Here is a 12,891-nt window from a genome sequence, read left to right as displayed (position 1 = left end):
TGAAGGAGATCTTATGCCAAAGACAACCAAACAAAGTTCGCTTTTTTTAGAGCTCGGACGTGTTTTTTTTAATCCCGAAAAGGAAATAATATTGTAATCAAAGCTAATAAAAAAAAAAATCGGTGAACTTTTTACTGCTGCTCGAGAAAGTTACGGACAGTTTATTATACGGTGGTCACAAAAGTGAATATGAGATGAATGGTGCATCCCCCTTCTTGGCATTTTGATTTGAGCACTGTAGTTTGGTCATGTCAAGAACTGTTTTTTTTTTTTTTAAGGTACTTGTTGAATATAATATTTTGAATGAAAGATATGGTATAGTAAATGACAGAAATTTCATCATCTTACTGCTAGTTTATGTATTTTCATCACGTGGGTCCCCGTAATCCATGGGACATCCCCTCTCTCTCTCTCTCTATCTCTTCCAAATAGCCGTCAATTTCTTTGTCGACCGGTGGTACATTATAGCCTGGAGTGAGATAGATACAGAGAGAGAGAGAGACTCTGTGTGTGAGCTCCTGCACTTTGCCGAGAAAATCAGAGAGGAGAAAGAGGAGGAGCATCCCATCCCGGATTTTGTCCAAACGGCGCCATAAGATCCACGAAGCCTGATTCTTTTTTCCCTTTCGGTTGCTTTCGTACCGTCGTCCTGCGGCTAGCGACAGCGGCCAGCTTGGGGTTGTTGACTTTATGAGAGCGGCGAAGCGATGCCTCCTCCCGTTCGCACCAAGAGACGAACGACGCTCGCTTCTCTGGTGCTGCTTCAGCTGGCGATCCTTCTCCTGCTCCAAGGAGCATGTGTACTTCGCGATTGCAGAGCCGATGCCATACGGTTGACGCCAGGAAGAGTCGGCGGCGGGGGCGGCTTGATCGTGAGGGAGAAGATGATGACGAGCCAATCGCAAGTGGTGGCCTCGCACAAGAAGACTAAGCAAGAGTTGTTGCACAAGTACTTCGATGGAAGACCCGACACGACTCCTACTGACTCATCGTCGGTTCTTGGAGGAAGCAAGAGAACAGTGCCCAGTTGCCCAGATCCTCTCCACAATTGAACCCCAAGTGTTCCTCCTCTCTCTCTCTCTCTCTCTCTCTCTCTCTCTCTCTCTCTCTCTCTCTCCGTGTTTTCTTTTTTCTCTGTTCATCAGTTTCTTGAATTTTGTTCTTGAGTACCCAAAATACCCACGATTTTCTCGTCTAAAAGCTGGATTCCTAGCAAGTCAATGGAGGGAAAACCGGGGGTATTTTGGCATTTCGAAACCCTTTTGGGGTTCCTTTTTCTCGACTGAGGAGGATCCAGAAATATCTGGAGAGAGGTTCCTGATGTGTACAGAGAAAGATGTCCGAGAATTGATCAGTTTCGACAGTTCAACTTACACGGGCACTTGTTTTTCCTTTGTATCTACGAGATCTTCTAGGTGACTTGTTGCTTGCGTCTTTAGATTTTCATATGTTTGGCCCTTTCGGTGGTGGAAGAAGAAGAAGGAGAAGGAGAAGGAGAAAGAGTGGCAGAAACGCAATAACGAGTTGAAAAGCTCATGTCGAAATGCTATTACAGTCTGTGCCCGGCAACAACAAAAGAAAGATGGAACAAAATAAATAATTATGTCCTCAAACTTCAAGCTTGGAAGCGGAGGCCATTTCACTGTGTGCGCCCTGTACTTGGCCTGCGCACAGAGTGTTGTCAAGGAAGATTGCAATCTTCTATTCATCAGAAAAGAAACCTGCCATCTTTTCAACCCATCTTTTCCTTGGATTTCTTTCTAGGAAACTTTTTCCTTTAGAGTAAATGTAGCAAATTCAAAAAGTAGAAGAAGAACAAGAAAAAGGCAATTTCTGGCTCAATTCAGTAAAACTCCTTTTCCCTCTTTTCTGAGTTTTTCACCTCGAGGACGAGGGTTTTGTTTTGAAGCGGCTTGTCCTTTCGATGCATTTTCCTCGGTGTATGTCATTGCTCCGTACTCGCTGAATATTTTCTCCAGAGGAGGGGGAGGGTACGCCCCCTATCTTCCCAGAAGAAGTAAAGTGTGATTTCATTCAGACGTCCTCCAGGATTATCTGAAACAGGAGAAAACGAAAAGGAAATCAACCCACCCCAACCCCATCTCGTGAAAGATCTCTGTCTGATGTGGGGGTGTTGTCTGTCTATATTGGATTGAACCTACGTTGAAGTAGCCGTGGAATTTGGTGGACTCATTCATGATTCCGGGGACAACGCAACAGTCTGTTCTGATTTCTCTACATTGACCTCCAGAAAGCTCACCGACGCTGTAGTGTGAAAACCAGCGTTGCATCCCATCAGGTTGACTACTGTGGCTTTGTGTGGTTTACACAGTGCGCGAGGGAGATGGAATATACTCCTTGAGTGCTTAGTGTTGGGAAAAAATTATCACTTGGCTTTGGACAGGTCACAGAAGTTACCTAACAGCTCGTGTCCGGTCTGAAAAATGTTTTGAGTCCCAAACTTTGAATTAGATTAGGGAGATGCCCCGTGCATTGCACGGATCAAACCGAAGAGTATAACCTCTCGTCTTTCTAAAGATCCAATGAAATAGTTGTCTTCAAAAAATTCAGTCAGCATCATACGAATTTTCACGACTTTAAAATCTTATTTTCAATACGTTTGCCCTCGTTTATGTTGCATTATTACCGCTCTAAATGATGCTAATGTCAATTTTCAAGCTAGCGTATCACGTGGCTCAGTTTCATGCGAGCTTATTGATTTATATATATGCACATATGAATGCGTGCATTTGTGGTTATATTATCATGAATTGTACTTCGCCTAATGGGCAGGAGCTACCTAGCTCCTATATAATGCGAGAGTGAAATGCTTGCTCATTACGGTATGGCATGCAGTCCTCACCCACAAGTAGAGGTGTCAATTGGATGAGTCGGGTGGAATATGATCCGGCCTATATTGATCCATATAACCCGTTTTTAATCCATTTTTATGAAGTACAAATTTAACGACTCATACTCAACCCGACCAATATCCAAATCATATCCGACTTAATCCGTATTACTTAAGCACTTCTATATTTTACCAAATTATGAAATATTTGTTTCTTATAATTTGTTAAGAAAAATGATAATACTAAATATTTTCATACAATACAAATCTAGTTAATTTCTTGAAGTTTTTTTAAATTAGTATATTTTTATTTTTTAAAAAGGATTTGTTATTTTAATTTTATTCTCTATTGTCTATTCCTTTTTCTCCGGTGGCCGGAGACAGCGACGGCGGCAGCGGATGGCAACATTCTACTTCTTTGAACATTTTTTATATTTTAATTTTTAATTTTAATTTTAATTTCTTTCTTTTACTTATAAAAAATAATTATAAAAACAAAAAAGTAAACGGATAAATTTTACAAGTCTGGGGAATTATAAATAGATTGAATTTGTCTAACTAAATGGGTCGTGAGTGGGTTTGAAGACAAACCCATTTGCAACCCACATATTATTAGACTTAAAATTCACCCATTAACAATTCATTTACCAGATTTTCTTTTTGTCAGATATTTACTAGAACCTGACTAACTCAAATTTGACCTATTCTCAATAAAATAGACCAAATATAGGTTTTCAACCCATATCGACATCTTTACCCATGGGTTAAGACAGCAAAATTCTGTAGCTTAATAAAAACGTGACCTTCATAGCTTAGTATATGATTCATGCCCTTTTCACCTAAGCCAGTGGAAGCTAGCTTTAGGGCGACATCGGGAACAAGCGAGGGTTTGAAAGAAGTACCAAGAAGAAGTGGGGTGATCGAGACGAGTCCATCGCACGATCGATATGGGCAGTCGTATGTATCTATCGTGCACTTTAGGGAGGGAGGCTTGCCTTGTATAGGCGTGTCCGAACTCTCTCTCCTTGCGTACTTTGAGCTTTCAGTCTTCCCTAACTCACTTAGGCATGCGAAGAACCCCAAAACAAAGATAGTCCGATACAAAACAAATTTTCATGCAAAATTTTCCCGGGCTCAAAATCTTCCCGTGTAGAGTAATTATACGGAAATGGGTTTATATTACGAAAAACTCCAAATTAGTACATTTGCATTAAATTTACCACAAACTAATTTTTTTTACCATAAAAAATCATAAACCGATACATTTATGATAAATTTATCCCAAATTAAATTTCTGGCCATAAAAAAATTCAAAACCGATACGCTTATAACAGATTTACCTTCCATTAATTTCCGTAAAATCAAATTACCACGCAAAAATCCCAAACCGGTACTTCCGTGACAAGAGGAGGTAAAAATCTCAAACCAGCGTATCTGTCAACCGTCACGTGTTATCCACTTAAGTAATTTGACAGTAAAATTTAACGGAAACTAACGGAGGTAAATTTGTCATCGGCTTATCAATTTGAGGTTTTTGGTTGTCTAAAAGTTAGTTTATGACAAATTTATCATGGATATACCAGTTTGGAGTTTTTACTCCTAAAGAATCCTTTCGATGTTCAGTTAAATTCTGGATTCTAACTCGAGTGGACTTTCCATTAGGCTGAGCAATTCGTAAACGAAGGTACAGAAGATAAATGAGCTAAAAACGAGGACCCGATGTCTGGTGCAATTTAAGGTACTGGAGATCAGAAGCCGGAGGACAACATGATGGGTGGGGCTTGAAAAACTTGAAAGTTGGATGGAGTTTAGCGCACGGGACTGAAGTAGATGGTATTAAAGAAACCTCTCGTATCTTCACATATTTTCTTGAGGTCAAACTTACATCGTCCCGTCATGGAATTTAGGGGGGCGGGGTGAGGACAAAGGCACCGTCGAGCAGAAGAAGACGAAGCGGTTTCATTACCAGTTTTAAATAACTTTTGTAATGGTACTGCAAAACAAGAGAGAGGCAGCCACGTACTGTGCGGCGGAACAGAGCATGTTTTTTTTTTTTTTTTTGGAGGAGGAGGAGGAGGAAAGATAGAAAGGAAGGGAAGAGAGAGAGAGAGAGAGAGAGAGAAAAGGCTGCAGACTGAGTTCGGAGCCTGGGGAGGTTTTTGTCTGCTTGCGGCTTGGATTGGGAATCAAATTGGGGGACTTCGTCGATTGTGTTTGATCAACAGGACAAGTTAGCTCTCCGATCCACGCGCTGCCTACCTAAATTATTCTAACCACAATAATTACGACAATAATGAGATCTCTGCCCTTTGTAGGTCTACTACCCCCCACGCAATACCAAGTGGGTGAGATGGAACATATTATTTTAGGGAAAATGACGCAAACCATCCATGAATTTTGATTCGAGGTGTAATTTCGTTCATAAACTTTTAATTTATTCGATGTGATCTTTAAACTTTAGCGCAATACATAATGTAGTTCGTGAAGTTTTAGTTTATTTAATGTGGTTGTCAAACTCTTAATACATATTCAATTTATAATCCTTGAATTGTACGAAAATGTTCACTATTGTCCTTCCATTAGTTCGAGCTTATGAATAATATCGAATATTGTTATATAATCCAAAAAGACTAGATTGAGCATGCATCAAAAAATTCTGTGATCACATTGACCAAATTAAAAGTTCGAGGACGACAATGCATATTGAGTCAAATTTTAGAAGCCGTTTATGTAATTATCTTATAATTCGCATATTGACATGGCTTATCTACTTATCCTCATTTTCCTGTCTTCTATTCCTCTAATTTCCTAAAAAAAGGAAAAAGAAAACGTCTATTGACATTTATGCCCTTAACATGCAATATATGTCATATGTCAAAACACTATGTATGCAAATATAGAAAATATTCCGCCCTATTTGCAATTGGTCTTAGTGCCATGGACTAGCCTTCCACCTTACATTCACATCAAGTATCTTAATCGACAGGCTATACATGCTTGTTTTTAACTATTTATATGTCAATCATGTAATTACATTGTCATGCAGTTTCGTACACGGAAAGAAACGTCACATGATTTTTTTTTTTTGTGTGTGGTTTTAGTTTTCTAACATCTATTTGCATTAAATTTTCAAATTGAATTACTTCGATATAACATAAATTCCAATAATATTTTCACATGGCGAGTAACTTCACCACTTGCCAAAATTACGGCCTATGTTGGATACAAACGACCTTCATTGACAAAAACCACATTTAGGCAAAATTTTAGGCTCAAATCTCAATTTCTAAAGTTCAAGGGGTTCGTCCAACTAACTTAGAGCTCAATTCTCTTAAAAAAAACGCAAATTGTAGCTCAAGTCTAAATTCTAGCCGAAACTTTTTGTGCCTCCTAATTGTAATTCTCATTCCAATTCTGGCCTGAACTTTATTTGTCTCGTAAAAAAGCACAATTTTATCTCGTAGTCCCAGTTTGGATCCAAATTTTTTTTTGTCTCATAAAAAATAAAAAAGAATTGATTTTCAATCGGTACCAATATCCCGCACTCGTCAAATTCCACCGGTTACACGTGAAATGACATATCGAATCTTCAACAGCGTCATTCAACAAGAAAACTTGATACGGATCATATTTGAGTACCAAACGAGAATTGGTGCTTTTTTACGACATAAAAAAATAGTTTGGATCAGAAGTTGGTGGTTTTTTTTTAGGATTTTGGACAGTGATTTAATGTTGTGAATGCAATATCACTCGCGTTCAAGTAATCTTGGGTCCTTTCCTTATTGGCTATTGCATCCATTCGTCTGACCCCATCTAAAGACATCCTTTCAATTTTGGGAGTTATGATATTCCGGGGGTACATCTGGACTACCCGAATTTACAATGATGCAAAGTTAAAGAGTAGTTAGATCTTTTAAGGAGCAATTTCAATATCATATGGTTTGATTTCGCCAAAAAAATTATCAACACAAAACATCTCAAAATGTGGATCGATATGGAAATCAACAAAGGGGAGGAAAAGTCCTAGGCTGATTCTTGGATATGAGACACGAATTGACAAGAGAAAATTAAACATATTGAGACTTGAGGCAATCGCGGTCAACCATGTAAAAGGGTACTAAAATGTATAGATTATAGTAAGACAAAATTGAACGACAGGTGTTCATTTGATTGATTGGTGGTCCCTACTGCAAACAACGATTCAAATATTTATCGGCAAATACTTATCACATTGTCAACCATCTATATTTGCCGACTAAGAACTTCCAACATGCGGCGAATTTTATCTATTTCGCATCATGCTCGATATTTCCTAGTCCGAGTCGACGGAAGTAGACTATAGAAATGTTTTGGTGTCTAACACCAACCTAACCCCAGATATTTAGCTTTGGAACAATCTCTACCAAACCTAGACCAAATCAGGAAGGCCCAACATATGCAAAGCAAACTCCAAACGTTGTGTGGCCCAGAATCGGCGGACATGTTCTTTCCTTAATGGGCCTCGGTGTGTAGTAGTACATCAAAACCGAAACTGAAAGGCCCATTATATGTGATTGGACCGAGCAAGCAATTGCCTAAGGGCTGCTGGTCCATTCATCGGAGCCTTGTGGCCTAGGCAGGGGAATCGATGTTCTGGATTTTCTATGATTAATTTCAATGCGATGAAGTCGTAGTACGTTTTTAACTTTTGATGTGGAAGTTTCAAATAAGAAATTGAAATGTCCTTGTTTTGTTAAATAAAGATCTTATTTCGAATAAGGGTCTGAAATAGTTATGTCAATCTCAAAGAAAAGCCCGACCTAATTGTCCCGCAAAATCTTTTGGCTAGTCAAGGGCATTTTCATCATTTACTTTTTTTTCCTTTTTTTTTTTTTCTTTCTTGTTTCCCTTTTTCTATTTTTCTTTTCTTTTCTTTTGGCTGATGGCCGATCTCGGGTGATGGCCCACCACCAACAATGCTCGAAAGAGGGCTAGGCAATGTCACTCTCGCCAGACACAAGTGAGGTATGGCCTCGCTTGGGCAAGGCCACCCTCGAAAGCCATAGGCGAGGCCGGCCCTTGCTTAGTGGCCGATGAGGGTCTCCGGGCCGTCGCCCATAGCAAAGGAAAAAAAAAAGATAAATGAGAAGAGAAAAAACAAAAATAATTCAAATTCAAATTGTCCTTCAATGGAAATATTATTGATCAGTCGAAATATTTAGATGTCAGACGAGGTAATGCACTTATTTGAAACTACCCTGGCTAATTCAAGCCCTTGTTTAAAATAGTGTTCACTTCGAATCATTGTTCGTTGTCCACTTTCTCCAAAAGCAATAAAGACTGAAATCGAACGCGAAGTGCTGCTATGGGACCACAAAAATGAGCTTCCTCGAAAGAGTTGTTTCTAAACCGTGAGCATTATTATTTAATATTCTTGCATCGGCAAGTGTTTATAGAAATACTTTTCAATTAAGGCTCTACTTATTTCGTGAGTGTTGAATTATTTAAAAAATATTTTTCTAAAAATAATCGCTTGAAATAATTAGTCGATGAAAAATTAATTTATGCCCGAACATGTTTGTGGATGGTAAAAGTATTTTAAGCTCAGTTCATTCTCGTGACCGATATAAGCATTCGTTTTTAATGAAATTATTTTCAAAATCGTTTATCTTTTCGCGAAGCAAACCAAGTCTAAATAGTTTTATTCCTTTAATTGTTGGAGCCTAAATATTGTTTTCCAAACTGTGGATAGTCTTGGACCAAAAAAAAAAAAAAGTGTGGACATTCCAAGATGTGGGGACCCCACGGACGGTAATCTGACTCGTACGAACCTTTGAACGTGTCTCGTGATTTTCATTTTCTGCCCAATAAAAAATTGGTGGCGGACACGTTCCGTAGTCAAATTCGGGAGCCCTTTGAATTTTCAACCCCGGAAATACGACGACGTAAGCTTGGGACGTTGACCGCCGTTCCTAACGGTGACGGTAATTATAAACATGCAGTATCTGTTTAGGGTTTAGCTAAGTTGACCGTCCCACCAAGCCAGACGGCGGGGCAGTCAGCTAATGACGACAAAATTATTTTGTGGTGACCGGTTTCCACACTTTGACTCCCGATATTTCCTTTTTTTTATTTATTTTTATTATAAGTTAAAATTATAAGACAAAAATATAAGGGACCCGCGCAATCAATATTATAATGAAACATATCCAATTGACAAACATATCACGTAGCGTACATGTCATACGTAGATTTTTGGCTAATAATCATATTGTGCGAATATATGGTGCGTACACATCAGACGTAAACTTTTGGCTAACAAGTATATCACGCGGATATATGGTATGTACATGTCGACGTGGATTTTAGGGCCGACGAGTATATCACGATGATATGTGGTGCGCGTAGGCCTCTCGCTCTCACGAAATGTCTTCTTAGTTTTTCTCAATTCTTAGTAACTCAAAAAAAATAGAAACAGAATTATCTTGCATATTTTTATCTTCAAAGTGTGGAAACCGGATCGGCAAATGATCCAACGTGGTCATTAGTCGACCATCTCACCATCCGACTTGGTGGGACGATCGGCTAAGAGTTTTCCTATAAAGTAATGGTAAAAAGGGAAATTTAATCGAAATGCGAGGATCTTTAATCGTAAGAAAATTTTGCATTTGGAAATAGATTAACTATGAATTGCATGCATAAGTTAGTTTGTCAAATAAAAGAATCACTTGCCATACTTGAAAGATCATTATTTTTATATCAGCTTCGAAACTTATCAATCGAAACTTAAGGATTGCCGGCCGAGGTAAATTGTGGGAGTATTATCGTGAGCAGTTGTCGTGTTAATCTGTTTGAATCCGTAAGCAGTTTTCCTAGCTTTATTGTTCGTTATGCTTCACTGCTAATCCGTTTTAAAAATCTAAAAAAAAATCTTTTTGCTTGATTAGTTTTGCTTGGCTTACAAGAGTTTTCAAATATAACTTTCACTATTATTGATAAAGCTATTTTACAAAGAAATTATACATTTTGTTTTAACATTTCGTGGACAATGTATCTAACAGCAGCAAACAGATGTACATGGTAATGGTAATTGCTACGTAGAAGAGAATTCAACATATCTTTTGCACAACATCTAACACCTAACAATCTTATTGGTTCACAAGTGGTTGTCTATGTGAAACTAGGGAAAGATTCTGTTCGTATGGATCATTCATAAATAATTTAAGAAGCCAAACGAAGCCAACTGGGAATGGAAAAATTCCTTCAAATCGTCTAGAATCTCGCGCATCATATAGGTCAAAATCACAAGAAAATCAACAAATCCCTTTGTCAATTTCACCTTGCTTTTCGTTATGGTGTTAAATAACGATGCTCTTCCAGTCAGAAAAATTAGTGGACGTTTGCATGTAACAATTTCATGTGCGGTCCATTTGCAGATAATCATGCCACTAGGTTTGTTAGAACAGAAGAACCATCCGGAGCTTCTATAGGCATATTTTTCATGCAGTAAATGCTATCGTTGGTCCAAATAATTCGACGCCGACTTGAGACGAAATAACGGCAAGAGTGATGTTGCATTCGAGTCGTTCCTTACATTTGTTGCGACCTCCCCAAAAGTGGGTCACCAAGGGAAAGTTAATGAATTGCTAAGCAAACATTTAGCGCGGACACTCCTGACCTGCAAGAAAGCACGCTGGGGGGAAACTCGGCCATAAGACCAGTGCAGGCTGGGTGCGGTGGTACTGCAGTTGCTCATTGACGCCACCGATGACTGATGGAAACTACTGCATATTGCAAGTGACATCGGGACTGGACTAGATACTGGCGCCACTGGAAATCGTCGATGCAAGCGAGAGACGACGGCTAGATGGAGCTAGACGCGATCAAGGCTTGAGGAGGTGCGGCTGCTGGTTGTGGTAACGCGACAATGAGCAAAGTTGTGCGGCAACAGGCAAGGCATGGCGGCGTGATATAGACGCTTGGCAAGGCACTGCCCGTGCTGCGGAGGAAGAGCTTCCGTTTGTGTCTTTGTACGTGAGCTTCTTCTTCTATTTCCAAATTTCAACCCCCAATTGTTAACCCCTTTTAATGTAGTTGTAGGGGCTTTAGATTTATGGTTCTCTTGCAAGAGCAAGGATTTTCTAGTTTAGATCATGTGATTTGTTTTTACTAGGAAATTTGAGTATACCTCTCTCTTATTTCTCCAAGATCAAACTTCTTAAAGATAATGACCTTATTGCTCCAAAATATGTTTGAGGAATTCCATCTTTCAAATTTGGAACTCCTCATGTGCCTCCTGTATGTAATTTTTGGCTACTAAAGTATTCAATGGGCTTGGACGAATTTTATGCTCTTATGGACTTAGTCCAGATAATCTAATTAAGCACAGAGCCTCCATGCTCCCAATATTCATGAGAATTAACAATATTTTAATTTACGGATCGGGGTCGAAACCTAATTTTTTCTATGCAATAATGAAGTCACCAAAATTTAGGCATCAGCGACATAAATAATTTATTAAGTGCATAATATGGCAAAAGGATCGGCCTTAGACAAAAATGCCCAACTTAGCTAGTCTTGAGCTTGACAGATAAGTACACTGTAAGTGCCATAATTTTTGTACGACGTTCACTTGAGTACCATAACTTTTTTTTTCGCTCACTTGAGTGTTATATCGAAGCAAAATCGTTCACTTGAGTATTATTTCAAGCAAATCGTATTACGTGGACTTTTTATATTATTTTTCAGTGACACGTGAGTTTTTTTTTTTTTACATTTTTTAAATATTTTATGAATTTTTTTATTTTTTATTTATTATGATGTTTTTGTTTTTATTTTAATTATTTAATATTTTCTGGAAAAAAAAAAAGGAAACCCTTGGATTCCCCCTTTGGCCGGTGAGGTCACCCGTGACCATCGTAGGCCACGGCCTGCTCGCCCAGGGGCGAGGGCCTCCTTGCCCTCGGCCGGGGGGGTGGGGGGCGCGCGACGGCCGTCAAGGGCCCCGGTGGCTGCGAGCGAGGATCCTCGTCAATCGTGGTGGAGGGCGCGACGACCCTCGCCACGTCCGGACAAGGGCCACCTCACCTTAGCCTGTGGGGCCTTGAGGGCCGTCGTGGCCCCCCTGGCCGAGGGCAAGGGGGCCCTCCCCTCGAGCTAGCCAGCCATAGCCGACGAGGGCCCTTCCGGTGACCCTTGCCAGCCAATAGGGGAAAATGAAAAAAAAAAACAAAACAAAATAAAATTCAAAATAACTTAAAAGATAAAATAGAAATCCACATGTACATTAAAAAAATCAAAACATTTGGTCCGGCGATGCCACGTTAGATTTTCCAACGCCCACGTAGGATTTCCGGCGGGGCAAATCGGTGATGGCACTTAAGTGATTGTTTTTTTGAATTTGTGGCACTCAAGTGAACTCCGTACACAAGTTATGACACTCACAATGTACTTATCCCTAATGCCTTCAGTACAATCACATAGACTTTTTTCTTTACAGAATATGTACACTAATAAAGCGAATAAGAAATAAAAGTTTAATGTTCTGATTATCGCGAAGCAAACGTGATTATTAATTTATTACAGAAGGCGCGAGCGGGTTTAGCCCTGTGGCGGTCGAGTTAATTAAGAGTCAAAACTTCTAGAAGGTTCACTAGTCTTCACTAATTTCCTTCCTTTCTTTCTTTCCTTTCCCCCCTCTTTTTTTGACTTCAGTCTTCTACGACAAGAGAACGTCCATGTCATGACAGTCCAGCCTTTGCTCCAGGAAAGATCTCTTGTTGACCCCAGTTATGCTTTCTAATTTCGGGCATTTGATATCCTTTGACCTTAAGCTTTCCAAAAATCCAACCCCATCCATTGATGGTGAATAGGTTGTATCTGACCAAGACATAAAGACAAGCTATAGTTAATTATTCCTTTGCGCTGAAGTATTGAGAGGACCCCATCAGGATGAATTGATGGGTTCAATGAACTCAATACTTATTCTTGGCTCGAATGACTAATGGAAATTGGAAAGAGCTAGGGTAATTGTTTAATGAATCTAAAGATATGAGGAGGCT

The 12,891-nt window shown here is 39.4% G+C and overlaps 1 protein-coding gene across 1 annotated transcript; it reads left to right on the top strand.

The window, feature by feature from the left end:
* The first annotated feature begins 707 nt into the window (after nucleotides 1-707).
* LOC125315548 (CLAVATA3/ESR (CLE)-related protein 27) lies at nucleotides 708-1,052 on the top strand. Its single transcript, XM_048280753.1, has one exon. The coding sequence runs from the start codon at nucleotides 708-710 to the stop codon at nucleotides 1,050-1,052; it is 345 nt and encodes a 114-aa protein (XP_048136710.1).
* Nucleotides 1,053-12,891: the final 11,839 nt, after the last annotated feature.

This window comes from Rhodamnia argentea, chromosome 6, assembly GCF_020921035.1.
Source record: "Rhodamnia argentea isolate NSW1041297 chromosome 6, ASM2092103v1, whole genome shotgun sequence".
NCBI classification, from domain to species: Eukaryota; Viridiplantae; Streptophyta; class Magnoliopsida; order Myrtales; family Myrtaceae; genus Rhodamnia; species Rhodamnia argentea.
This window is presented reverse-complemented; position numbering and strand designations above follow the sequence as displayed.

Coding starts and splice junctions, on each gene's coding strand:
- LOC125315548 (XM_048280753.1), top strand. CDS start 708: ATGCCTCCTCCCGTTCGCACCAAGAGACGAACGACGCTCGCTTCTCTG.